Source organism: Penicillium paradoxum (genome assembly GCF_028828445.1).
Source record: "Penicillium paradoxum strain IBT 22861 chromosome Unknown utg000005l_segment0_segment0, whole genome shotgun sequence".
Classification (NCBI taxonomy): Eukaryota; Fungi; Ascomycota; class Eurotiomycetes; order Eurotiales; family Aspergillaceae; genus Penicillium; species Penicillium paradoxum.
Window position 1 is genome coordinate 3,153,617 of NW_026643183.1, and position 27,126 is coordinate 3,180,742.

The window sequence follows — 27,126 nt, forward strand, 5'->3', positions numbered from 1 at the left end:
GGAACTACGTTCTTCGGTACCCCGAGGAGCGGACCCATTTTTGATTTGTGAATGATTTGCTTTCAAAATTTCTTCTTTGCAAACACAGCGTGGGGAGGAGTATTCTCTGATGGGCGAATGAGCAATGGATAACTTGATCCTCAAATTTGATATTCAATGAAACAGTCACTTTCAACATCAAAGTCTTTGCGCATTTGATAGTCAGATTTGATCTACTAAACCTAAGTACGAAGTATCAAGCATGAACATCTTATGTTCTCTACCCAAGTAAGAATAATTCAAGTATTCGAATATGCCCAACAGCGCCAAAATCGTCACATGAAACAAATGATAGGTAATATAATACACGAATGCACAGCCCGAGCCAAAAGACTCTCTCTCCACTAGTTCTTCAAGCTAGCCTCACGCTGGAGAGCTCGGCCAACACGGGAAACCTCCTCGATAACATCACCAATCTTCATTCCGCGCTTCCCAACATCAAGGACAAGCTCCTTGCCGCCCTTGAACCCGATAGTCATGGTTGGTGCCTCGGTGGAGTTGCGCGGCAATTGCTTGACCTTGATGTCAATGTGAGTTGGGCTGCTGGTAGGGATAGTCTCCGGTGTGCGCAACATGCTCAACAAGAGGCGGCATGGCCGGGAAGCGCGAGAGAAGGGGTTGTAGGCGGTTCGGAAGGAGACAATCGTCGCGATGGGGATAGTCATTGTTGCGTTGGGGTTGGTAGTAACGGAGAAAGAGAGGTTTTGTGGGCTAGTGATTTGGTCAGTTCTAGGATTTCTCAAGGCAAAATTCTATATTCCAGGTCTATCACGGTTGTATTGTTGCGTACCTGAGTGGATGAGGGTTGGCGGGAAGTTTTTTAAAGGTGGTGTTTTCTGATACTGGTGTCGCAGCAGTTGAATAGAGGATTCTCGGTGAAGGTCTGGGCCAGGAGGAAAACGGAGTATATATCAGTCAGTCTGCGACAGGTCTGACAGGTAATTGCGCGAGGTCAATTGGAAGTTCTAACCAAACCCGAGTCTCCGCTGCGAATTGCGGTTGAAGGAAATGGGGCATGTTTGACTCAGATGCAAACACCCCGGTTGGCCGAATGACGCCCGTCAACAGTGCAACATCGAGTTGGACAACTCAGCACATGTTAGACATCCTATTGCTTGAAGCAATAGCAGACATTTTCAATAGAGTCTCTTCTTGACATTCTCTCTTTGAATTCCCTAAAAGCCAGCACCTATATGCGTCGCATCGAATACGCCACACTTATCGCAACATGTCCCCCACAACAGCTCTTCAGGGCCGCCTGAAAGAGCTCTCGACTTCCCTGGGACAAATCCAGCCTCTTGTGGACCGATTACACGATTTTACTGCCTCTATTGGCCAGGGTGATGAGGCCCGCCTGGAGCTTGGGAGCGAAATTCATTCTCGATTAAAAGAAGCCGAGCATGAGTTGGAGTTGCTCCGTGTGGAGGTCGAAGCGCTGGACACAAGTTCAGATAGCAGGCGGAAGTCATCTGCTGCCCATGGAGAAAAAGAAGCCGAGAGAGAGCGGGTGGTTCATATGGCGGGACGAATGGCGGATGATCTCAAGAGGTACGATACTCTCGATCGCCTGGCGCAGTCCAAAGAGATCCCAGTCTCATGATCTGTGACTCGGATCTGAGTAGACATAAAATGCTGACTGGTGTCTTAGAACACGAGTCGAGTTCCGAACAGCACAGTTACAAGCGAAGCGGAATGCCGAGCTAGCCAAGCGGAAGGAAAGAGAGTTGCTACTGTCAAGATCGCACTCTTCTGGGAACAATCAGCATACGGAAAAGTTCACTCAAGATGATCTTATTTTGAACGCCTCGAACGACGTTACATCTGCGCTGCGTCGAACCCACCAACTCATGCAAGCGGAGCTCTCCCGCAGTCAATTCGCCCAATCGACACTTGGTGAGAACCCTTATTCTTGTTCAATCTTACATAACACTAATAGTACTTGATTAGAACAATCTACGGCTGCAATCTCGTCTCTGTCCGAGTCCTATAGCAGCCTTGACACACTTATCTCCTCATCTCGTAGTCTCGCGAACTCTCTTCTCCGCTCCCAGAAGTCCGATACATGGTACCTCGAAACCGCATTCTATATCTTACTTGGAACAATCGGGTGGCTCATTTTCCGACGGATCTTCTACGGGCCCCTTTGGTGGCTCCTCTGGCTGCCTTTGAAGCTCGTCGCTCGTGTTGCCTTTGCAAGTACAGGTGCCATTGGGATCTCTAATGCAGCTTTGAAGTCTGCTTCAGGATCATTTTCCAGCGAAATTTCTGTCGCACTTCATCAGACAGCCACGTCGGTTGCGACAGGAACCATAGTATCCAGTACCACTGCCTGGGACCAAGAACCATCCGCACCGGCTGACAACAACCGTCGGATTGATGAGATTGGAGAGATGGTAGAGCGAGCGAAGCAGCAGGGCATGAACATGGATGATTACACTCCGGAAGAGATCGAAAGACTTGCAAAGCTTCCTCGGAATACCAAAAAGAGGATGTTCGAGGCCCCGAGAGAGGAGCAGCCGCGAGATGAGCTGTAGATTTAGATTCATGCATTAATGATATATCATGCAATCCCGAAAGTTACCTCATCGCACATTGTAACATATTACACTGGCATTGAATGTAGAAGATATACCTACATGTAGTCGGTGTTGGCATGAACTATAGCGGGGGGCTTTCATTGGCCAGTGTGTTTAAGTGCTGCGCGTGTCACGTGGAGACGCGTCTTGATTGTGGAGGGCGTCAGAGCTGGATCTTCAACACATCGCAAAACAGCTCCCGGGATAACTCTGACTTTGCTGAGTTCGGAAATTCTAAGAACCATGGCTGCCTCTTTCTTTAACAATAAGGCCCGTGCCGCTGCCGTCGCGGCATCCAGCAGCTCCAAGCCCAAAGCTGGCGACAACAAAGACTCGACCCGACTCCAGCCGTGGGTTGAGAAATAGTGCGACAATCCTTCATTTTAAGCTCACTGTGCTTCTGGCTAATGGTTTATTAGTCGTCCCAAGACTTTGGATGATGTCACTGCGCAAGACCACACAACTAAAGTCTTACAACGAACTCTGCAAGCTTCAAACGTGAATTGTCCAAGCTCGAGAAAGTCAAGCAACTAGCTAACTCTATCCAGCTCCCTCACATGCTATTCTACGGACCCCCCGGTACAGGAAAAACATCTACTATTCTCGCTCTCGCAAAATCCCTCTTCGGGCCCGCTCTCTACCGCTCCCGAATCCTAGAACTGAACGCCTCTGACGAGCGCGGCATCGGAATCGTCCGCGACAAAGTCAAGAACTTCGCCCGCGCCCAACTCTCCCAACCCACTGGTCTGGACGCCGCATACCGCGCACAGTACCCATGCCCACCATTCAAGATCATCATCCTCGACGAGGCCGACAGCATGACGCAAGACGCACAGTCCGCTCTGCGCCGCACGATGGAGACTTACAGTCGGATCACGCGATTCTGTCTTGTCTGCAACTATGTTACCCGCATCATTGAGCCACTCGCGAGTCGATGCAGTAAGTTCCGATTCAAGATGCTGGATAATAGTGCCGCCGGTACGCGAATCGCGCATATTGCCGAGCAGGAGGGTTTGCAGCTTGAGGATGGTGTGATCGATACGTTGATTCGATGTGGTGAGGGTGATTTGCGTCGCGCCATTACGTATCTGCAGAGTGCGGCTCGATTGGCCAATGCTACGAAGCCTGCTACGAAGGATGCGGACGATGATGCCGAGATGGCGGATGCTGGTAGCAATACTAGTGTTATCACAGTTCGCAGTATCGAGGAGATTGCTGGTGTTGTGCCAGATGATATTTTGGACTCTCTTGTGCAGGCCATGCAACCCAGGAGTGGGGGTGCGTCGACCTACGAGGGCGTCTCCAGGGTGATTACGGATCTTGTGGCTGATGGCTGGAGTGCTACGCAGCTTGTTGGACAGGTTTGTGTTTCTTCCTGGGCTATCTGGTACAGATTATTGACTTCTTATAGCTATACAAACGTGTTATCTTCAGCGAAGCGATTCCCGATATTCAGAAGAATAAGATTGTCATGCTCTTCTCGGAGATGGACAAGAGATTGGTGGACGGGTCCGATGAGCATCTCTCCATGTTGGACCTGACGTTACGGATTTCTGGCATTTTGAGTGGGAATTGAGAGATTTCCTTAATTGAACTATCGGTTCAAGCCTAGGGCCTGGTTCTCATGCTCAGCACTGAGGCTTGACTCGAAAAAGATGGATGGCGTTCGGGATTGGGACTGCCTACATGTTTGAGGCGTTATATTCGCAATTTTAGCATTCAGATCTTGTCAAAATGGAATGATCATGATACCCTTCCACAGTGTTTCCGCTCATGGGTCTACATGACTTGATGGTATCTCGCCGGCAATTCCCAAGGTAGAAATATATACAGCAATATACCCGTGATTTATGCTGTACCGTAGAGGCCTAGCCAGAGGTGTTGAGGCAAATCTAGTGTACAATCCCATTATGTATTCGTCAATAGTAAGGTCTTAAGAGGCACCATGCACTAGCTGCAATCTAGCGTCCATAGGCTGGGTTCTAGTCTATAGCATAATGCATAGCATATATACCTGATTTGTGACTCCATAGCTGCCTTCTCTTTTGGTGTTGGAGTAACAAAGCAAGCTATATGTTTGCGTTGACCCAAAGTAGTGGAGTTCAGTAAGAAGGCCGTGTCGGGAGGAAATGACAAGATTTCCCAGGCTCTGGAATTGCCTTGTTGCTGTTAAATGAGCTAGGATTTCTCTTTGGCAATTTACTTTGTTTCCCATTTGATCATCTTCCAGCTTTCTTCAAGCCAAAGTTGTGGTATCCCATTCTTGACATTTAACATATCTCGCACCACAGGATTTTCTTGTGATTTTGTTGAGATGGACCTGAACAGTCGTAACAGATCACGTTGGGCACCTGTCAATGACACCCAGCGTGGTGGCAGAGGCGGCCAGCGAGGTGGTCGCGACGATAGGTATCAGCCCTCCTACCAAACCGAGTCCGTGGTAAGGCATCTCCTTTTACAAATCACCAGATCTTGCCCAGGTGGCTCTATATCGTTTCATCTACCTGGGCCACTGTTGGCTTTATGGCAGGAAGTTCCTCAGGTGATCTTCCCACTGCTCTTGATGCTGTCCCCTCTTTACCTTTTCATCTTGCACTTGCATACCGTCTCTCTTTTTTGGGCAGTTACTAAGAAGATGTCATTATGATATAGGATGCGATCTGTTACTTCTGCCGCGATACCAGACACCGTCACCGAGATTGTCCACTGTTCAACCTGTGGCGGAACACCCTGGACCGGCTTTACCGTGTACAGAAATACCCCCAGGGTAAATCACCGGCAAACGCTGATACTATATTGTACAGGAATACAACATCAATCCCATAACCCTCGCCGAGCGAATTGACACTGTGAGTCACCGTGGCGGAGACATCATGTTGCATAGCTCACATGGATACAGGAAGCTCTGGTCGCTGCCATAGCTAGGGCTTACGTTGATAGGGATGGTGACATTCCTATGCAGTAAGTCCTTATACGACCAGTCTCTTTACCAGTGTACCGAATGCTTGACGTGATGGCTGTGACAAGAACACAGACAATACGTTCAAGAAGGGATGATGACTTCAACTCTATCAAGCTGTAGAATGTGTATGGACGCAATGGAATGAATATTTTCGATTTGAAATATCCTACAACCAGGCCTCCATGAGTTGCTGTCTAATATCAAATTGTTGGGTTATCCTATGTATCTATTCCAAATCAGAAATGGAATAATGAGCATTAGGATGTGTTTTCCTCTTCCCAGAGAAATGGAAACACAAGAGGATATATATCCGTTGCGGTAAACGGCGCAGCACAAGGTAGACTGACTGGTTCCCCGTGTGGTAGCCCAAGCCCAAGTTTGATTCTTGATCATGGTTGCATTCTATTGTCCAGTCTCTAATTCTCTTTTTGAGGAGGACCTTGATGGAAAACACGTCAAGACGGCAAACTATTTCGAATGGACACTTCTTGCTTGCTTGGCTTGATCCGTTGAACTTGTTAATTTGATGAAAAGTTTCTTGCCCATCATATTTTATATCGACTATTGCCATTCCCTTAGCTCATATCCTTCGCAGAGCCGAACAGGGTCAAATTATAAAAAATGTATTGATTTGCTGGATTGTTGGATACATGATCTCGTAGATTTACGTACTCAAATTTGCATCTCTCCACCTTGTTTTACCTGGAGACACAAGGTTCTCTTTGGTTTATTTGAGGAAGTTCGAACACACATGACGCCATGAAGTCTACGTCCTTCCAGCATATCCTCCTTTGATATCTAATCCATACAAAGAATATCATACTCTATAAAGCACATGTTTGCATACTTGAGAGATAGCCTTTGTGCTCTATCATACTGAAATCTTTGATACATAAAGAATATTTGTTGTTCATAATCCCCATGGTTTTACCAACCCCTCCCCTCTACCATTTCCACCATTGAACCAGCACCACCCCAGGGGAACAACTCGATCATGGATATCCCTTGTTGCATATATTTGCGCCGGACTATATACCATAAGCAAGGCAACTTCGATTTACTTCTTTCCAAATATAATTATACCGACACTGTATCAATATCATTGGCTCTCTCTTGATGTCACTCGTATAGGGCCACTGTCAGTTGGCGTTCGAAGCGGAGTACTGCCAAGTCTCTATGTTGACAATATCCATCCAATGCGTTGAATCTCATGCCATTCGCTGAGTGTTGGAAACCAAATATGCTAAGTGGAATAGATGGCCTCGCCCCTGTCTGAAAGAACCGATTTGCGAGATAAGAGAATGCCGACAGTCTGCTGAATGGGTCTCCACACAAACCACACACATGAGCTTGACCGATCTGTTCGACTTCGAATAACTGGGGGCATGGGCTACTCACAATCTAAGAATCCGGAGGAGCCACGGTTCACAAAAGTGGCAACGACCGACAAGAAAATGTCCGAGTCTCCCGGGTTTCTCAGGCCTCGGTAAGTGCCGCTGCATTGCTCTCGCTGGCTTGAGAGGGTGACTGAGAACAGCGATTCTACCTTTTAGTGTCGTTAAGCCACTCCTTGCTACTTCTGTGGCAGTTGAGAGCACATTCGACGCAACTGCCATGAGTACTTCATGCACCATCATATACATGCGATGGGGTAAAGAAACCGTCCGCCTCAAATAGGTGGACAAATTGGCAGGATAACCTTTTCAAGCATCGTGAAGGTACTTCGTCCATGGTGGCAGAGATAATTCGGCGTTATATATCATTCTACGGCCCGATGGTCCTAATTATCATTCTTAGCGATAAACAGAGGACATACGCCTGAGCAGCCTGAGCACGCTGGCTAACCTGCCCAGCACGACCAGAACAACCGGCAGTGAAATCGAGGCAGCCGAGTAAGTCGCATTGACCCCATTACTTCCCGAACAATTATATTGCATTCCTTCCCAATATCCGTTGATGCGATGCGCTTCGGCATGTGTGTCGGTTGGAGGAAATGACTTGCTGCAATCATGAATAATAACTAACACGACGATCTTCATTTTTAGTGCCCACGGCGCCGGTGGTGAGATCCTGCAGCAGATGCAGGCATCGTCGGAGAGACTATACCCGGTTCATTCCAAACAACGTCGCGCAAGAGATGATGCACGAGGCTAGGGATCTAAGTCACATCTTTACTCAGTGGAACGATGACTGATAACATGTATCGCGAAATAATGGTCACGTTGCTCGCACTATTCCGCGTGTGATGGCGTGGGAGAAAGCCCGACGGAACTCATTTCGCTGTGAACACTGCAAAAGGCCTGTCGCTACCTACTTATGTGGCCATGTCGGTCATATTCAACGGATATCCTCTGAGGCTTGGGCAAATGCAGCATGACCGCTTGTGTGCGCAGCATTGGAAATCTTGTCGTCCCAGCCATACTGGAGAGCCTCGAACCCACTCTTTGCTACGAATTCGGTAGCTGACTTGACAATGATGACCGTTATAATCTTTAGTGTGATGTAGATTCCACAATGCGGTATCGAACCTGTAGTTGCTTGTAAAGAAAAAGAGAAAGAAAGTCGAAATGATGAATTAGTTCCAAGATTAGTTAGCAAACTGGCAGATATGAGCTGACAGATTGCCAGTAGATGGAGGAGAGGACCCCGTAGTGGGACAGCTCCTGGCATGCCGACGTATGCGTAACTACGCCCACAGTAGACTATCACCCAGCCTAATACTACCTTTTTCATATCTACGAGCATATCAGATGCAAGTGCCCTTCATTCTACACAATATAATTGTGGCGCTGTGTTTGCACTGCCGATTTGCGGCCTTACTTTTCAGGTTGGAAGTCCTCGAGGTGTCCGCGAGGACAGCTTCGGGGACCCCGCGGCGACTGGTCTCGAGGGCAGATTTGTATACCTGGGATGGACCATCATTAGCTGTTATTAAGCCAGATTTGGGATGCTATCCCGCATAGCAGCATGTATATAAAACGAGCTTCTTCGGGTGAATGAAATCAGCATGATGGAGCTCATGAGACGGGTGTCAGAAACCATGCATGTTAACTAGAGGAGAGGCTTGTTAACGCTATGATTGCCCAATGTAACCTCACCCTGGCGATGGTCGTATTAGGATTCCTCTTCTTGTAGAAGTCACCCCCAATTTTCGAACAGACATGCTCTTAGCCATTCATAAGGCTTTTGCGCCAATCACAATCGCCACCAGGTTCAATCCCCAGGGCGTCCGGGGCTGGGTAAGTAGGATTCACCGGATCAGTCTGTCGCCAGAGAGCTCTATACCGCAAAGCTCCCCCGAGCTCTTCATGCGCACTATCGAACCCAGGAATCTGCAAGAAGATCGAGAACCCTCAACACAGTGGGCAGGAAGCTGAGAAACACAGTCTTTGCTAGTGATCCAAACTTGACTGCGTGCATAGTTGTACTGAGCACCTCATGTGGGGTGCTCTTACGCAGATATATAGTGTGGATTTCGATTGACTGAATACATCTGACGCAATGAATAGACTTCGAATCAAGGATTTTTCCACCTAACTCTCTCCATAATCACGGTACACTAGTTATACCTGAATTCCCTTTATATATCGAGACCTAACCTATCCCTGTAGGATCATCGTGATGATGCCTGTCTCTTTAATTACGATTGATACGTGTAAGGTCAAGATATACAGGGCCACGGCTACATGAGATATCGAAAGGGAGATACCACAGAAGTGTTTGCATAGTATATGACCATAGTCTTTTCAACGCGAAGAAATATCACCGTTGAATTCGAGTAGAAAACCTTAGTCCCGTGTTCCTAATTTCCCTTCCTAAATGATACATCCTATATTTGCATCGAGTTTCCCACTAAATCACTTGACACCAAACTGTCCACCATGCGGTCATCTGATATTCGCTATTTCTTATGCTCAGCAGTAAAGCTCTCCCGGTACCAGAAGAGTCGAAAGAAACCGCGGGTCAGAACAGTAGTAACAATCACCAAGGATATTTAGAGGCTTCGCATGGTGATATATACCTACCTGATACCATTGAAATCCTCTGAATGGCCTAACAGGAAGACTGATCACCCCATTTCGCTTTTGGACACGCGAAGGTGCTGCATCGCTAGCTACTCATGTAGCCGTCTCGGAGAAATTGAGTGGTCTGACCTGTTGGAACGATGCTGCAGTCGCACCCTGCAACGCGATTGGGAAACCTTTCGTCCTAGTTAGGTTGGAACCTCTCGCGAATGAACTTTGCGCGGAATCATAAACTGGCTTCGATAATAGTGACCGCTATGAGCTATGGTGGGATTTAGAGTCCACCATAAGGCATGGAACCGTATTTCTAAGCTCTGAATCATGAAAAAAACAAGAATATAGCCGCTATCAGGTGACATGGGGTTCGGTATGATATGCATTAGAAGTGTAATTGTAGGCTGTCACTTCCTAATCAGGTATTTCTCACTCATTATTGGGACCCCACTCAGTGTAGCATCTGTTAGTTTTGTTTGGATATAAAAGCCGTCTCACTGCCTATCTCCCTCTTCCATTCTTCCTATCTCCTGTCCTTCTTCTCTTCTCCTTCTTCCGATCCCCCCAATTTCGATCATATCCTCTCAAAACGCGTCATGAACTCGAACCAGCGAGACAGATCCCTTCCCCTGGGCACTGACGATTATCATGTCCCAAGACGGGCGACTAGGGAGGATGATACCCGCTACGGCCCTGCCCATCGCCATAACCGTCGCCATCCTCAGGGACATCTACGTCCTACTCATTTGGTACGTGCTAGATGCAGGTTCCATCCCATTGCTAGTTTATGGACACCCACCCTGAATATATCTCGTCACATATCTCACTTTTACCTCGATCCATAAGCCTATTATTCCCCCTGCGATGCGCGATCAATGGCTAACAAAGTCTCCCTTTACTTTTTCTAGCACCACCGTGGCGTGCTGTGTTATTTCTGCGGCCGTTGGGGCCACATCAGACGCAACTGTCCAGATTACTTCGTCCACAATGTCGCCGTCACAATCATGAGACATGTATGAGAAGCCATTTACCCCACATAGCCCAGCATCTTGCTAACATAATCTTCTCTTAGAACCACGACCTGACTCCCAACATGGTGGCCCATGCCATCTTGTATTGGATGTCGACCCAGCAGTAAGACTGAAGACGCCGACGTGATTAACTGCAATGAATGGTCATTGAAATGATAGCCTATCCACCACAAAGCTGCTTCAAGTCATAGTAGGATATCTCTTTGCTTCCGTATCTTGCGGTCATGCATGGTTTATCTTCGTAGAATTGACGGACTTCTTTGCTTTCTAGTGTGCATCAATAGACAGACCGTTGTAGAAATCTATATAGAATCGGCCGGCTGTCTATCAGGGGACATATCTCCTAGTTACAGGTGTATCGGAATTGTAATCATATGCTGTTACTCCCTAATTGGGCATGTCTTATCATCCAATGCCAGTCGATTCGCTAGCAATTGCTGGCACTCTCTGGGTATAAAAACCCACTCCCTACTTAATTCTTTCTTTCCTTCTTCCCCTCTTCTCTCCTCAGGCTACACGTTCAGAACTTACCTCTTCTATCACGTACTTTGACGACGCCTCTCCATTCAACATGCCTACTCCTAACTCACATCGAACTATCCCCGTGTTTAATGACGGTGGTAATGTCCCACCGTCCTCCGACGATCCTAACTACCGACGGGGCCTTCTGGATGCTCAATCTGAGCCTCGTGAACGTGTGTCGCCTGATGTAAGTAGCAATTGCGGGTTCTATCATTCTTGCCAGACTCGGCGTACTAAGCAGGAACATTACCCATCATACATACAACTCCAACCGGAAGCCCAATACATATTATCGGTAATGGGATAAACGATTGATGGCTAACATGGTGCATTTCACTGTATATAGCGACCTCTTCCACCCTTTTGTGAATTTTGCGGCCACCACCATGCTGAACGTACTCACCATGTCCACGATGAGTACATGGCAATCTCCATCATTGACTTGGCTCTTCAGATGCATCAGGTTTCAGAAACTCTCCATTGGAAGAAACTATCAAAGTGCTAATACATGTTGTTATAGAATGGTGAAATCACCGAGTTTGAATTGATGGAATGTCTGTCGGGATGGATGGAGCCCTAGTCAGCCATAACATCAAATGCGCCGGCTATGGTAGCCGACTGCGGGATTCTTTGCTTTTAACATATCGATACGAAGGAGTACCGTGGGTTTTTGCTTTTGGGGAATCTTGATACACGGAAATGAATGAATTCGAACCCACATACAAGACAGACTAATGTAGAAATCCGTAGAAAATCAACTGCCCTCCACGAGGGAGCCTTTTGCCTGGCTAAAAGTGTATCAAAAGTGTAAATATACCCTCTTCCTAAATAGAGATTTCTTTTCATCCAATGCCGGTCGACTCGTTAGCAATTGCCAGCACTCTCTAGATATAAAAGGCTCCTCGCTACCCAATTCCTCCTTCCCCTCCTCAACCTCACTTCCTTGTCTTAAGCTTACCAACATCTGCCATCACTAAGAATCATCATCATGCCTCTTACTCGTTCGCATCGATCTACCCGCGCGGTCAACCGGGGTGGTGGTATTCGACGACGCTTCTCTCGTGCTCGTAACACCCGACAGCATCCTATGGATGCTCGTCACGGAATTCGTCGACGTCTTGTGCGCATCGTAAGTATCGATCGCGGGTTCTACGCTTGTTGATGGACTCGGCGAATCCAACATGAACACAACTCATCATATTTACCAAGTCCCACTTGGAGGTGTGAAGATGGATACTGGTCGTAAGTGTCCAAGCGATTGGTGGCTGACATAGTTCCTTTCACTATCTCTAGGCCCGTCGCCGACTCACTCGTCGTTTTTACCACTACCGTCGTTCCCCTCGTAACCACCATGTCACACGCGACTGGATGGTCCTCCCGGTCCTCAACCTTGCTCTTGAAATGCGCGAGGTTTGGGAAACTTCTTGCTCTAACAGAACTATCAAATTGCTAATACAAGCTGCCGTAGAATAACCAACTCACTGAACAGGAGCTGTTGCAACTCCTTTCAGGATGCCCCTTCTAATCTTACCCAGGCAGAAGATCAAATGCGCCGGCTAGTGTAGCCGACGGCGGGAGTTCTTGCTTTACAGACATTGAGACGACGAAAGGAATGGAATTAGAACACACATACAATCTACCTAGACATCTAGAAGCAGCTGACAACCACCGTAGAATGTTATCATAGCTTATATCCCGTTTTGAGATCAGGATTACCTTGGCGCGATTACTGGGGCATTGCCCTTCTATAGATATTTGATCGTTCGCTTCAGACTTCGAAACGGGATAAATAAGTCCTTTCGGAAATGGGTTGAGATGTAGGGACAGGGCGATATGACTGCATAGGAGTGATTTTGCATAGCAACCTTCCAAGTATTTTTGATTTCGCCCTGATGGTTATTTATCGGTTCGTAATGCAAGCTTTTGAAAATGCCATAAAGGCAACGGACGAGAAGAACAAATAGGGATTTGCTATCACTCTTAACTCTAGGAAATCCTAGCCCTAATCTTCACCAAACAAGCAAACCTTGGAAGATTACAAACTGCTTGGTCGCGACTCCTGGAGGCCTGAGGAAGCAGGCATCAGGACCCGGACGATTGTCGCATATAAAAGGCTACATACTTTTCTCCGCTACTTTTTCCCTTTATTTTCTCCTTTATATGTTGCTCTGCGTCCTAATTTCCCAAAACTTAACTTGATCTCCTTGTGATGAGGTCGTTAAATCCAAGCTACCCCTATCATTAGAGGGTCATGTTGCCTACTATCCAAGAGCCTTCAGTGCTGATCGCAACGACCATCGTATACTTTGATGGCCTTTGGTCATGATGGGCCTGGGGACCTCTATTTATATATTTACGTGGGGTCTACAAAATCTCATTCTGAATCCCTCCCTTTATCAGGAACAAATGACTGACAGCATTCTTGGTGATTATTGCATAGCTTAGTAAACCCCTCCATCTCTCTGTGTCATCCTTGTCGCCACGATGGGTATATCATAACAGGTGCGCATCGGAGCCCACATTCCGTTTTGAAATAGGCACTGTGGGATAAGTTTGAGCATCTCCTTTGGAGCAGAACCAGACAAAAGCTTGCTGACAGAATGTTCGCCAAGGGTCCTGACCTGAGTCGAATGATTATAATCCCATCATACAGCCTGGAATTACCGCATTCCGGCATTTCATCTATATCTCAAGCTTTGAGGCGAATCGATGCAGGAAAGCGAGCAGTTGAATGCGCCTTCAAAGTAGACTCTAACGAATCGTACCACCCGAGACCAATATATAAACCAGGTTATCAAGACCCTCGGCGAACGAAGCCCCGATACTCAAGGATCAAGCTTGAACATCCGACTATCCACTGAGCACGTCCGTCTCTTTTGGTATCGAAATGAATTAGAGACAGCTACCGACTGGAGTGCGTCTTGTCGGCGTGGTGTCCCGTTTCGCAGCTCAGAACAACCTGGTGAATTATCAACTAGTGGACAAGCAACCGTTCGACCCCCGCGAAGACAGGAAAGATCACGCCCCAGCGGGCTCCATGCCTCAATCTCCAGTTTCGCTCGTGTCCACCTATGCCTTGGCTGTCGATATGGTTCGGCGAGACATCGTCGCTCCCAGTGGAAGGATGCATTCTCAATTCTGCGGGATGTTCAGGCATATACCCTACAAAACCAGGCAATATTTTCCCGTGAGATGATTGTATCCCACGTGGCATACTTAGTCGCGCAGATGTCCGAATGATCACTCTCGCTCGTACCCGCTCACGTCCTAGGTTGGCTGTCGATATGGCCACATGGGATACCGTTCCTGTCCGTGGAAGGAACCATGACCAAGTCTATGGAAGGTCCCTCTGAGAGTGTGTTTCACCACTTATGATTATTTGTAATTGGGATTATCAAACATTCCTTCCTAATGAGGCAACTCTCACTAAATGATTTAAGTCGACTCATAAGAACCCTCATTAGGCTTAGTTGTTTTTTCATCTATGAAAGGCCTGCTATCCTCCCATTTCCTTCTTCATCTCTTCTCTCCTTGACCCATCAACTCCTCGCCTCTTTCCTACCCTTTAACACGGTGAAACTCACATATTCAGCATACCTATTTCTCAGCGCCGTGGCGCCCAACACTTGGGCCAACATGAGGCAACCAGCGCGACGCGTGCCTCTGATCATGCTGAGACCCCTTCAGGGCCCGCGGGTAGCGTAAGTACGACCATCCCTTACTACTAGCGGCATGACCTACTTAACATATCGTCCTTCTAGCGCCGCAACGCCCAAGGCTTGAGAGACAACGAGAGACACCGTACTACGCGTTACTCTAGCGAGTTGCAGACCCCCCGACGCCTACCAGGTAGCGTGAGTACCACATATCCATTCCATGCCCTCGCTAGCCTATAAGAACCAACGTTGACTACGGTTCTTCACGCACGCCCTTTGCTCTCATCTCTAGAAACGCACATAACACCTTCAGTGGGACTACGAATCGATAACTAACAGACTTCACTTCGTTTCCTAGAACCAACGCGCACCTGTCTGCTGGCACTGTGGGCGACGTGGACATGTTCGTCGCCATTGCCCAGATCTCTTTATCCAGCTGGTTGTCACAAGAATGATGCGAGAGGTTTGGGACCATTCTTTTCAATATAGTCAAGATTGTGATTTGCTAATACGGGTTCTATCAGCAGCATGGCGTCACCCCGGGTATGATCGCAGACGTTATTCTGCGGCTCCTCTGGCAGCTCTAGGTGCCATGTCAGGGTCCACAACTGCTTTTGCTTGGTGCTTCCTTCTTCCAATTTCCGGTCTTTTTGACTTTGAACAATACCCTGTCTCTTAATCGCCGTGGGTTGTGACATACTGGAGCCATGGAGTCTCCCAAGTATCTTACTACCTAGGCAGTCATCGAGCTGCAACGACTGGGGATTCAAGCGATGAATAATTCTTCTTTCGTTGTACATCCATTCTAGCTATGGCTAAGCCATAGCCCGAGTAGACCATGATATTATCTCTACATAATATGTCATACTAGCCCCGGCCTCCAGGATCCTCTACTTAGCGTGAAAAGGCAGCGAGCTATTCAGGAGACCAACCCTTCTGGGCGAGCGACAGGCCCAGCATAGTATATAAACCAAGCGATGGAGACGTTCGAATAGGCTCAGACCCGACTATCAAGCTTCAGCATGCAACTCCCCCTGGCGACATCAGCTTCTTTCAAAACAAGTGAAGTAGTTACAGTCATCGTACGGAGTTCGTCTTGCCATGGGGCTATGCTACTCTGCAACTAAGAGTAACCTCGGGGGCATAAAAGTCTTAGGCAGCTGCCTGTGCGAATAATTACTCTCTCTTGTACCCGCTCGTGCCCTGGCTTGGCTGTCAATGTGGTTAGATGGGATAGCGTTCCTGTAAGTGACAGGATTCATTATCAACCTCACGGAAAGGGAAGTCCAGCTCGGAGAGTGCTTTGTAGCTTGTGATTATGTTATAATTGTGATTATATCCCATGACTTCCTAATGAGGCAGCTCTCATTGTATAATCCATGCCGACTCATAACAACCCTCATTGGGCTTAGTTATTTTGTACGCATCAAAACTCTGCTATCCTCCCATTTCCTTCTTCCCTCCCTGTCTTCTTCTCTCTCCGACACCTCAACTGCTTACCCCCCAACTTCCAACTCCTTCAACTTCTATCCCAACTGACTATTGGTGATTGAACCCCTACAACATGTCCTTTTGGCAGCGCCGTGATGGTCGCCGCTTCGGCCAAAATGAAGGAAGACGGGCTACGCGAGCCTCTGCCAATTCCCAGATACCCCTAGGTCACCCGGGCAGCGTAAGTGCCGCCCCTTCCCACTAGTGGCAGCTTCAGTCATTGACCATTTACTTTTTCCAGCGCCGCGACGGCGAAGCGTTCGGCGAAAACGGACGAAGCCGTGCCAACCGTGGCTCTGGTGATTCCTGGACGCCCCAAAGCCCTCTAGGTCATGTAAGTACCACCTACCGGTTTTACTCACTCACTACCATATGGAAGCTCACGACTGCAATCCCTCGCACACGCCCTTTATTCTCATCTCCAGCCATGGACATACCACCCTTAGCGATACCAAGAATCGAGTACTAACAGAATCCACCACGTTTGCTAGAACCGACGCAATAGGCGATGCTGGCACTGCGGGAACCTCGGGCATGTGCGCCGTCACTGCCCGGAGTTTTTCATGCGGGGCGTTGCCCTGGCTATTATGCGCCAGGTTTGAGACCATTCTTTTCAGTCGAACTAAGCTAGGAATTCACTAATACAGTCTTTAATAGAATCACCAGGCAACACCCGAAATGGTCGCAGAAATTATTCTGCTACTTTTGACGCAGATCTAGGTTTTGTGACATGGTCTTCACTTGCTCTTGTTCTATTTTGCGTTGTTCTTTTGATATCTACTGCTTTTGAACTTGAATGATACTCTTTCTCTTTGATCCCCGTGACTTGTGACATCCTTAGTCTTCCACACGACCCAGTCTGGGTTGGGCTTTGAACCTGGGGCCCCAAATTGGGTCTGCCAAGGTCGGCAGGCCAACGGGCAACCCTATGAACGCACCCACCAAGCTGTTTCGACGCAGTAGCTAGATCAGCCACAGCCGCCCATTACAGAGGTTATGATTTTGGAGGAATGGCTATTGCAACACATACGGTACAGATAATTGATACCCCACAGATTCGACCCATCCACCAGTCCCACATACCTCTGGATATGTGTTAGCGACAATGAATGAGTTCCTCGATGCTAGATCAACGGCCGAAAGTTCGGCCCTTTCCCCTTAGATCCGACGGCTCCGGCCATGCCGGGTTTGTGGCAGACGTGGTCACCTAAGACGGCATCCCTCTGTATATCCTTCGGAGCGTCGCGGTGGAGATTGCACGAGAGGTTTGAGATCAAAATCTACTCTTAATGGCACAGTCACTGACGGTTTATATCGTAGGACGTGGACTTTATCTCCCGTTCTGTCGCTCAAGATATTCCTGACGCTATTTCCGCCACCGTGGCACGTGGAATTTAATGCCCGGCTAATACTACTATCGTGGGGTGGACTAATTTAAAGTTCTCTTCGATAAAGACTCATATGAAAGTTTACGACAGGACCGGGCTATCGTTGCTGTCATAATTGCTCCTACGTGGAGCTCGTCATGTTGCTCTTATTGTGAGGTGGACAGTAGCCGCAGAAATGAGCCAGGGGCTTATGCCTTTGTCCCCGAGAATCCTGTCTGGTCTGCTATAACGGCGGCATAGGCACGACGGCACCGTCCCACCATCAACCGCAGCAACCTTAATGTTAATTCTAACTCCGTCCTCCCGGCACCGCCAGGCTAGCAATAACTGCAGATACTCCCTCCGTGCGGCAGTATCCCTATCAAAACCACCAACCTGACCCTGGACCTCCGGCTTGGAGATCCCATCCCCACCTCACTCCCATCAGGGAAAGTAATTTGTCAATTTCTTTACCATTTCCTCGTCCTCAACTCTATCACAATTTTGTATGGAAATGCATCCTGTCTTTGATTTAGCATAGTGGCCTAGAATAAGAACACAGGCCCCAGAAGCCAGGGCTACATCCTCATTGGCTTCAGCTGAAGATATAAACAGGATATTTCATTAGATCCATCAGGGTCTTTCTCCTAACCATACTCTTCAGCGCCATACGGTCCTGATCAGGAGGATCTATCGAGCGAATTCAATATAACAATACTGAACGATAGGTTGTGATATTCCAAGATAGCATATAAGAGAAGGTTTGTTTGTTTTGTTTGGCCACCAAAATATACTTCTTTCCAACTCCTGCTTTTCCTTCTAATGTGCAACTCCCTATTGTCACCTCTTTACCCCGTCCACCTCCTTTGAGAAAGATTTTCTTCGATCAACATCACCATTGCCTGTCCTTGATAACGAGATCCCGGTATCGCGACCATACTGAAGGGATAGCGAAGCTGGCCCATCCTAGGTGACTGCACATGCACTACTTAAACATAGGTGGGTTCACGTACGCACCAAGACGAAGTTCAACATCCTCTTCATGACAAACTCATCACTGAGAGATAAATAAGTATTGGATTATCACTTCACAGCTTCGCCCTCAGGCCGAGATAATCTAATATTAAGAGTAGGATGATTATAATACAATATACTAGTGGATGGTGATCGGTTTAAGGGGGGAAGTACACTTGAACCCCTTGAATAATTTTGTTTGTCTATAAAAGCTCTTTTGTCTCCGATTGCTCTTTTTCTTCTTCTCTCTTCCCAACCCATCTTCCTCTTGTTTCCAAGCTTTCTTCTTCCTTTCGACAGCCCATATCTCCCGGTAACTTTCTTCAAACACTTTCTCAATGATGGATCCTCGCGAGCAGGGTCATCGAAGCCGACACCGATTAAGTCAAGGATAGTTTATACCCTGGATCTTCCCACTATCGATTGGTGCCACATACCTTGTCATATATTTTGGCTGAAAGACACCATATTGTTGACACCAGCTCAATTACTGACGTATGATTGGTTTTGCTTCAGCGCCGACGACGCCGTGTTTGCTGGTTCTGCCGTAGACGCGGCCATCTACGAAGGAACTGTACCTGGTTCATCATCTATAATATTGCGATGGAGCTGACGTGGGAGGTATGGAATCCAACTTTCCACTGAATGAAATAGCTCACTGACTGACCATCTTTATTGAAGGATGTCAACTTTGTCTCCCGCACCATAGGGGAAGACCTTTGTACCGCCATTGCCGCTGCCATGGGACACTAAGCAGGGCCCCAATCCATCTCCCAACATTCCGATGCCTTCCACCTGCAGATTCATTTATCGGCAATTCTTCCTAAATGTTTGAGTGCCTTTTCTGGTACCCTGGCTTCTCATTGTTTGATTTGGGCTTCCGTTAAGTGCGCCGTAGCGCTCTGAGAGCTTATGTTTTCGTTAATGAGCATATCGTAACTACGTTAGCCCAGAATGGCATGCGTATGCTGCTGAGGGCGATCGAGGCCGCCATGGCCATGTAAGTAAGGCGTGACTTCACCTAGTGGATGCTTCATAACGTGCCAGCGGAGATGGCACAAGAAATTTGAGACCAGACTTACCCCTAGACCTCCGCAAAGCCCAACCAGCAGTGGGCTATGGGCCCTACCTTCGAAGCCCAACCAAGGCTATTGCGGAGGTCTATGAGCGGCTAAGCCTAACCCTGTCCGTTTCAGATAGTACGGAGCAGCTCCAAAATTCCTCCTGCCAGCTGTCTAGCCCCACGCTTCATATGCTGATAACTCTTCATGTAGACCGCTATTCTCCAAGCAACCCACCTGCCAGAGTCATCAAAGAATGACTGACCGACTGACCGTAACTTGATCGTGATCTTCATTGCTTAAGCTCTTTGGGCTGCGTTTTCCGGATAGATGGAAGATGCCACATAATATGACGACTGGTATTCATTCAAGCACGCGAACTCAACATAAGGTCATCATAAGCTCTTTACGTAAGGGCGGTATGGATCCTGGGGGCGCGGGGCCCCAGAGGCTTGGAATTGGGGATGCGGGGAATCCCAGTCGCCTCGGCAGAACTGAGCCTTCTGCAAAATCCCCATTTCCACCATTCTATAACACCAACTGCAAGGTGAGAATTGTCCGAAAGCAGATACACGCACATGAGAGGGATCGCGATGATGGACCAGCCCAACGCGCCGAAATGTCGTCCTTCGCGGGCCTGTGAAATGTGTCACGAAAAGAAGGTACGGTCTTCGTCTTACATATGTGATCCGCTTTGACTGAAGATTGTTAGATTCGTTGCGATATGGTTGGAGAGCATCCGTGCTCGCACTGCCGCATGAATGGCACGACCTGCCGGTGAGTCCTCTGACCGTAGGTCTTTGGGGCCGTTGCAGCATCGGAAGCACTGATTGATCGTATAAGACCACATCAACGGCAACGCAAGCGGAAACGATCAGTTCCACCTCCGAGCACACCGAAGGCTATTGGAGATAATTTGATTCGTCGATACGATGCGGCTAATCTGCAAACTGAGCGACCATCACAGTTGATACAGCTAGAAAACGATTCAATCCCCGGATTCAGTAGACAGGAACCAGAGAGGCCATCAACTTTCATAACTACGACCGCAGTTCAGCCTGAAGGTGCCGCAAACTCACCTTTACCGGACGATGCAGCGGCCTTCGAAAAGGAAACACCGGGGAGCCAGGGGTATCTTGGACGATCGGAATACCTTGGATTGGCTGCGCCGCAACCGAATGAGATTCCAAATGTACAAGACTCTGGCAGCTGCCCTCGATTGACTGAGGAAGAGAAAGCGGTCCTTGATATTCACCGAGCATTTGATCTGCCTCCGCCTGCGGTGCAGCGGTCGCTAATTGACAGTTTTGAGACTTACTGTGCACCTTGGATGCCTATTTTAGACAGCAAGCACCTACAACAGCCAAACAAACTGTCAATACTGCTCTTGCAAAGTGTATTCGTTGCAGGAAGTCGAGTCGCAGCGGCTTCCCATATCTCTGCTTCCTCGGAAACATATTATCGACGCGCCAAGGCCTTATTCTTCAGTAGCTATGAAACTAATCCTGTCATCAAGATTGCCGCAGCTTGTCTCTTGAATTGGTGGAATCCTCTCGGGCCCGATAAAGTGTCACTCGATGGGAGTGGCTTTTGGCTACGCGTTGCTGTAAGTCTGGCCTATCAAATTGGGCTTCATAGGGAATCCACAATTGGAAAGAATTCGAGTTACCGTCGGAGGCTTTGGTGGACACTGGTCGTAAGTCACAAAGCATTTCGGGATAGCCTCGGGCTTTGCGTGGTAACCATTTATTGACGGAACCATGCAGGCCCGCGATTGTCAATTATCGTCCGCTCACGGTCGACCCAGAGCGATCAGCCTTGCTGATTCGGACATTGCCTTGCCATCCCCTCGGGATGTTACCAATCTTCATCATAATGGAGCGCTATTTGCAGCTTATGTGAATATCTCATTGATCCTCGGAGAAGTGACCGAGGGTTATCTACGGCACAGAATTACTATGTCCAAGCGGCGAGAAATTCGAAATGCACTCTATTGTTGGGTCAATGAATTGCCAAGCAATCTACGCCTCTTCAATCAGGAACGCAATGGGCAGTTGAATTCATATAACCTTCGCGTACGGTCACTACATGTTCCATATTTTGTCATCCTGACAATCCTCTATCGCTCTGAATCAACCTCCGAGTTTCCGATCACCATCGCCGCAGTTGCATCCTCATTCCTGGCCGGTATATTTGAAGAGTTCCTAGCTCGCGATGAGTTCCGCTTCCAATCTCCGGTGTTCAAATTTTACGCTTTCGCCGCTGGCATGGCGCAGGCACATACACGAGCGTTTTTGTCTACGCCATCCGACGTTGTGGAAGAGCAGACGGGAATAATTAACTCTTCACTGGCTGCACTCGCCACACGCTGGCCCTCGGCAAATGATAACATTCTGGTTCTTCAGAATGCGAACAAGAAGATGACGGTACATGACCGGAAACCCAGTCTTGCACCTCTACCCAGTTACCACGAGGCGTATTCCCTGTTCCACGCCATGGGTCCTGACCTATGTCGATTGTGGCACCTGATCCAACCAAATTTTGACACAAATGTCCCACAAAGGCACTCCCTCGGGGACACTCAATGGCAGTCGAGTAGTGCCGCCATGGTGTTGCAGCCAGAGGATCGAGATTCACGGGGCATTCAATCTAAAAATCAGGTTGAATTCAATCCCAACATACCTTCCACGGATATTTATGACCCAATACCACTACTCGAACAACCGGACACCATTGGTAGTTTGGAGGATGATGGTTCAATCTGGAATTGGCCGGTAATTGAATCCAGTGGGAGCTGGCTACTGGGTGAGATACCTGGTGTTCTCTTTCACGAGCCAATATAGAGCTACCCAAAAACTCATATGATAGCACCTTGGTTCTGCCAACTACTGTAACAAAAATATGTCATTGTCTTTTTACAACCCCTAGCATGTCGTTGAGGAAACTATTGAAAAGCGTCTGATGCCCAATGTCACACGCTTAAAAATCGCCTCTCAAAACCCCGTGTCGATACCTCAGAATCTTCTTGGGAAAAGTGACGTGGGGCGTGTTGGGCGAGTGTACCTAGTCTGGAGTGCCGACAGAAAGGTCAGCTCTTCGTCGTGTCAACAGACCAGGAAGAGCGGGGTATCTCTTCTCGGCGTATTGATAACTATGTTTGTCGTCGGAAAGCCAAGTTGAACAGTGAATATGTTCTCGGTGTAGTATGACCCGGAGATATTGCGACGCTCAACTCCCACCGGCGATTCCGGCGCTTTCGGTGATTCCACCAGCAAACCAGCAAGAGACATGAACGGTCAATAATATCAGCCAGACAGCCCGGTTATGGGAGGAGAAGAGCAATCTGAACTTCAGTTTACTGCTGATGACTGTTTCGCATTCCTAATTACCTCTGCGCTTCAATATGTCTGACCAAAGCACTGATTGGGTTGATCACCTAAAGCCCGCCGCCCCAGATGGCGCGACAACGATAGCAACAGAGCGCGACCGATCCAACATCAACATTATTTCCCTAGCTCAACATTTACTGGGAGATGAGTTCCTCGCCCGCCAGGATCGAATCTTGTCCCAAATCAAGCCAGACCCTTTATTCTCGAAGGATAGACAGGCGAACCTCGGTCGCCCAGAACGATATATGCTTGGTTTGGCGCGTGCAAAACGCTTGCGACAGATGGCCGACAAATACAACTGGTCCGATGAAGATCATGAAGCGGCAAAGTATCTCGTTGACGACATCTCTCCCTACCAATTGCACCAAACAATGTTCCGTCAAACCCTTATTGAGCAAACCAACCCAGAGCAGCGGAAGTATTGGCTCGATCTTCACAAATCATGGACGATTATCGGGGCATATGCGCAGACTGAGCTCGGCCATGGAAGCAATGTTAGTGGTATTGAATTGACTGCTCGCTGGGATCCCAAGACCAAAGAATTCGTTCTCCACTCTCCCACTCTTACAGCCAGCAAGTGGTGGAATGGCTCGCTGGGTAGAACTGCAACACACTCGATTGTTGCGGCGCAGCTACTTCTACCAGACGCCGTTGATAGCGAAGGCAAGACTGTCTACAAGAACTATGGTGTTCACATGTTTGTAACGCGTGTTCGGGATGCCGAAACCCACAAACCGCTGCCCGGAATTGTAATTGGGGATATCGGGCCGAAGTATGGTTATGCCTCTATGGATAATGCATATATGCTTTTCAACAACTTCCGGTTTGTCTCTCCAGCCTCCATTTGGTGTCACCAGATCGATGATCAAAAATGGAAGTCTCTAACATTGACAAGTATCCCGCACAATGCTATGCTCAGTCGCTACAGTCAGGTGGACCCAAAAACAGGGGAATACCACAAGCCTGAGAACCCGGCAGTGGTTTACGGCTCTATGACTCATGTGAGTGCTACCATGCATCTGTGCATGTCCAGTTCAAGTTTGCTTACCATAGCTCAGGCTCGAAAGCGCATCACTATGGCAGCACGACTCGCATTAGCACGAGCCGTGACTGTTGCCGTTCGATACTGTTCGATCCGACGACAGTTCCGTGACAAGGAGACTACATCTCCCGGGGCCCTCGAAACAGCAGTCTTGGATTACCCAACCGTCCAAATCCGGCTTCTTCCTCTCCTTGCTACCACATACGCTCTTCATTACACCGGCGAACGCATGGGACAAATTTATGAAGCCACACGATCGAATATTGATGGAGGCGACCTGTCTTCTCTCATCGACCTTCACAGTCTTTCTTCTGGTCTGAAGAGCCTAGCAAGCGAGTTGGCTGCGAATGGTATTGAGACCTGCCGCCGATCGATGGGTGGCCACGGATATGGTGGAGGAACTGGCCTTGTGCAGCTGAATGCGGACTATCTGTCAAAGCCTACTGTTGAGGGTGATAACTGGATGATCACCCAGCAGATGGCTCGCTACCTGATCAAGAAGGTGTCAGTGGTTTCTGCTTCATCCGCCACCTTTGTGCCATCCAATCGAACCGAGAGTGTTTTGCTGGATTTCCACAAGTCTAAGGCTACAGGCTTCAGTCCGTTGAATCTATTTGGCGATGATCGGGATTTGGTTCTCGCTTTCGAGAGACGCGCAGCCTTCCTCGTAAGTAGTATTACCCGCTCGTGTGTCTGTCACAGTGACTAATAATTCAATATCCAGAGTTTCGAGGCGCACAACTGCCACCAAATCCAGAAGCGGAGTTGGAAGTCTCTATTGATTCAGATGCACCAGCTAAGCCATGCTCAATCCGAGCTTGTTTTGGTCTACAATTTTTTCGACAGCCTTACCGCTGATACAACCTTGCCATCCGAGACTCGGGATGTCCTTTGGCTTAACTTCCGCCTATTCGCCCTATACACCATGGGCAAGTCTACTCGGGACTTCGCTCGGGCTGGTGCAGTCTTGGATACTGATCTCGACGCGATCCCCGATACAATCGTTAACCTTATGCAACAAATCCGACCTCACGCGGTCCGTCTTGTTGATGCATGGTCTATTCCGGATTATTTACTTGATAGGTAAGACTTATCATACTCCTCCAGTTCAGGCCTGAACAGAGCTAGCTAACAGTTCTATAGTGCCTTGGGTCGCTCGGATGGCAAGGTGTATGAAGATCTGTTCAATCGAGCCCATCGTCTGAATCCCTTGAACGAGCTTACATTCAACTATGATTACCGCTCTGATGAAATTGTCAAAGGGTCGAATGATGGTGGCATGATTTTGTCAAAGTTGTGAACAAGGAGAATCTCTTTGCTGTTCATATATAGAAATTTTGGAGGATTAATACTTCTAATATATTTTTCTAGCATATGTACAACTTCTACCCGATATCTAACATATATGGGAGAAGCGTAAAGGTGCAGGGGACTAATTGATGGTTGCTCAGATATTCACGTAGTTCCTTTCCACAAACATTCATATATCGACAGTCTTCCACCATCCTCTCGTCCGAGGCATGGGGTATCCTCCATTATGCCGCCCATGGTACATAAGTTCTCCATACTCACGTGGGTTACCCCGGATCCACGCATCAGGCACGGGATGGTCTGGCCAATCACAGCACAAAGTTTCATGCTCGACTCCATTTCCCCGCACTTCAGCGCTCGGCGTTTCGGCGATTCCGCTCGATCGACCTGGCAGTCGGCTGCCGATTCCCGCGCCAAGAGTACACTCGCTAGCGACGCGCTTAGATCTCAAGAATAAAGGATACTCCCCGACCATATGCGGGGTTCCCCAGATTACCGACCATCACAAGCAAAGAACACCCGACATCATGACAACAGAAATCAACTTCCACACTTCCGATCAAGTACTAGTCGACGGGAATGAAACAACACAATCCCAACAGCCCCCGGAACCGTTCCGTCCAAAGCGGGCCAAGTGGGCGTGTCAGGCATGTCACAAACGCAAAGTCCGTTGTGACGTGGTCAATTATGACACACCCTGTACCAATTGCAGACTTGACATAAAGGAATGTGTCGCTACACCGAGGAGGAGACAGAAACCAAGAACTCGAAGCTCAAATTGCCGTACAGATGCGGTTGAGATTGACCATCCGCTCGCGGCTCTACTCGCGGACGCTTCCGCCATATATCCTGAAGGCAATACTGCCCAACCCGAGCGGGCTCCACAGAAGAGGAAAAACAACCCCCAGGGTACAGATTCACAGAACTGCTCCTCACAAAAGAAACAACGACTTAATAAGGGGCTCTCACAGTGCGGGGACAATGAAGTGGCACAGTGGATGGAGATGATGCCGCCAAGCATCCTGGGGCAATTCGAAGACATCTCGCGACACAATCGAGGGAACGTTGATAAGCTCAACATAGTACAATTCCACAGCAAATGTTCGGAGAAATTACAACAGGCGGCCAATATCTTGACTGAAGTGATCTTCATGCACAATTCTATTTCAGCGCAACTTGAGACATCACGTGGCCTTCAAGAATCCGATGGCCAAGACACCGACAATCATTTAGGTGATGATTTAAATGAAACCATGCAATTTCCTCCAGGGTTTTGCCTCCCAGATAGCGAAAAGACTGCGGACACTGCAAACACGTTGGATGAAAGTGTGGCGCTGACCCCTGAGTCGCTTGACTGGGTCACCGCGTCAAATTACAATCTTTTCCTGGACTTGAACAATTTCGACCTGGATGGTCCTTTATCGACGGCTCCGTGTGATTCTGAAGCGAGTGCGTCTTGACAATTATGTACATAAATTAACATGGGAATTAATTACGTTCATTGATCGACTTAACGTATTTATGTTTCTAAGAATGTCAGATTGCTTTATCTCCGAATCCCGAGTCCCGAATGCCGAATCTCGTGATTGAGTTGTCCTTTCGGATATACCTTTCTCCACCATGTCGTTATACTATGAGCTATGACT

General features: G+C 48.2%; 11 protein-coding genes across 11 annotated transcripts; 9 read left to right on the forward strand and 2 right to left on the reverse strand.

The window, feature by feature from the left end:
* Positions 1-383: 383 nt before the first annotated feature.
* Positions 384-704, reverse strand: N7457_006170 (mitochondrial 54S ribosomal mL53 protein; the record flags this gene model as incomplete). The annotated part of the gene is made up of 1 exon (XM_057177214.1): positions 384-704. One exon carries the CDS (start codon positions 702-704, stop codon positions 384-386), a length of 321 nt encoding a protein of 106 aa, XP_057031516.1.
* A 563-nt stretch (positions 705-1,267) lies between these two features.
* On the forward strand, positions 1,268-2,573 carry N7457_006171 (putative protein transport membrane glycoprotein Sec20; the record flags this gene model as incomplete). Its single annotated transcript, XM_057177215.1, has 3 exons — positions 1,268-1,587; positions 1,688-1,932; positions 1,987-2,573. The coding sequence occupies 3 exons, from the start codon at positions 1,268-1,270 to the stop codon at positions 2,571-2,573; spliced, it is 1,152 nt and encodes a 383-aa protein (XP_057031517.1).
* A 285-nt stretch (positions 2,574-2,858) lies between these two features.
* On the forward strand, positions 2,859-4,191 carry N7457_006172 (replication factor C subunit 2; the record flags this gene model as incomplete). The annotated part of the gene is made up of 4 exons (XM_057177216.1): positions 2,859-2,965; positions 3,035-3,113; positions 3,164-3,976; positions 4,027-4,191. 4 exons carry the CDS (start codon positions 2,859-2,861, stop codon positions 4,189-4,191), a joined length of 1,164 nt encoding a protein of 387 aa, XP_057031518.1.
* Positions 4,192-7,914: 3,723 nt separating this feature from the next.
* N7457_006173 (uncharacterized protein) lies at positions 7,915-8,247 on the reverse strand (the record flags this gene model as incomplete). Its single annotated transcript, XM_057177217.1, has 2 exons — positions 7,915-8,105; positions 8,196-8,247. The coding sequence occupies 2 exons, from the start codon at positions 8,245-8,247 to the stop codon at positions 7,915-7,917; spliced, it is 243 nt and encodes an 80-aa protein (XP_057031519.1).
* Positions 8,248-10,192: 1,945 nt separating this feature from the next.
* N7457_006174 (uncharacterized protein) lies at positions 10,193-10,734 on the forward strand (the record flags this gene model as incomplete). The annotated part of the gene is made up of 3 exons (XM_057177218.1): positions 10,193-10,345; positions 10,505-10,609; positions 10,669-10,734. 3 exons carry the CDS (start codon positions 10,193-10,195, stop codon positions 10,732-10,734), a joined length of 324 nt encoding a protein of 107 aa, XP_057031520.1.
* Positions 10,735-11,198: 464 nt separating this feature from the next.
* On the forward strand, positions 11,199-11,729 carry N7457_006175 (uncharacterized protein; the record flags this gene model as incomplete). Its single annotated transcript, XM_057177219.1, has 2 exons — positions 11,199-11,336; positions 11,670-11,729. The coding sequence occupies 2 exons, from the start codon at positions 11,199-11,201 to the stop codon at positions 11,727-11,729; spliced, it is 198 nt and encodes a 65-aa protein (XP_057031521.1).
* Positions 11,730-12,137: 408 nt separating this feature from the next.
* N7457_006176 (uncharacterized protein) lies at positions 12,138-12,714 on the forward strand (the record flags this gene model as incomplete). Its single annotated transcript, XM_057177220.1, has 3 exons — positions 12,138-12,278; positions 12,443-12,559; positions 12,685-12,714. The coding sequence occupies 3 exons, from the start codon at positions 12,138-12,140 to the stop codon at positions 12,712-12,714; spliced, it is 288 nt and encodes a 95-aa protein (XP_057031522.1).
* Positions 12,715-16,369: 3,655 nt separating this feature from the next.
* N7457_006177 (uncharacterized protein) lies at positions 16,370-17,016 on the forward strand (the record flags this gene model as incomplete). The annotated part of the gene is made up of 4 exons (XM_057177221.1): positions 16,370-16,477; positions 16,538-16,630; positions 16,788-16,892; positions 16,954-17,016. 4 exons carry the CDS (start codon positions 16,370-16,372, stop codon positions 17,014-17,016), a joined length of 369 nt encoding a protein of 122 aa, XP_057031523.1.
* A 3,300-nt stretch (positions 17,017-20,316) lies between these two features.
* Positions 20,317-22,581, forward strand: N7457_006178 (Zn(II)2Cys6 transcription factor; the record flags this gene model as incomplete). Its single annotated transcript, XM_057177222.1, has 4 exons — positions 20,317-20,400; positions 20,451-20,515; positions 20,582-21,434; positions 21,505-22,581. 4 exons carry the CDS (start codon positions 20,317-20,319, stop codon positions 22,579-22,581), a joined length of 2,079 nt encoding a protein of 692 aa, XP_057031524.1.
* Positions 22,582-23,141: 560 nt separating this feature from the next.
* Positions 23,142-25,469, forward strand: N7457_006179 (uncharacterized protein; the record flags this gene model as incomplete). The annotated part of the gene is made up of 3 exons (XM_057177223.1): positions 23,142-24,836; positions 24,894-25,252; positions 25,313-25,469. 3 exons carry the CDS (start codon positions 23,142-23,144, stop codon positions 25,467-25,469), a joined length of 2,211 nt encoding a protein of 736 aa, XP_057031525.1.
* A 538-nt stretch (positions 25,470-26,007) lies between these two features.
* Positions 26,008-26,940, forward strand: N7457_006180 (Zn(II)2Cys6 transcription factor domain-containing protein; the record flags this gene model as incomplete). The annotated part of the gene is made up of 1 exon (XM_057177224.1): positions 26,008-26,940. One exon carries the CDS (start codon positions 26,008-26,010, stop codon positions 26,938-26,940), a length of 933 nt encoding a protein of 310 aa, XP_057031526.1.
* Positions 26,941-27,126: the final 186 nt, after the last annotated feature.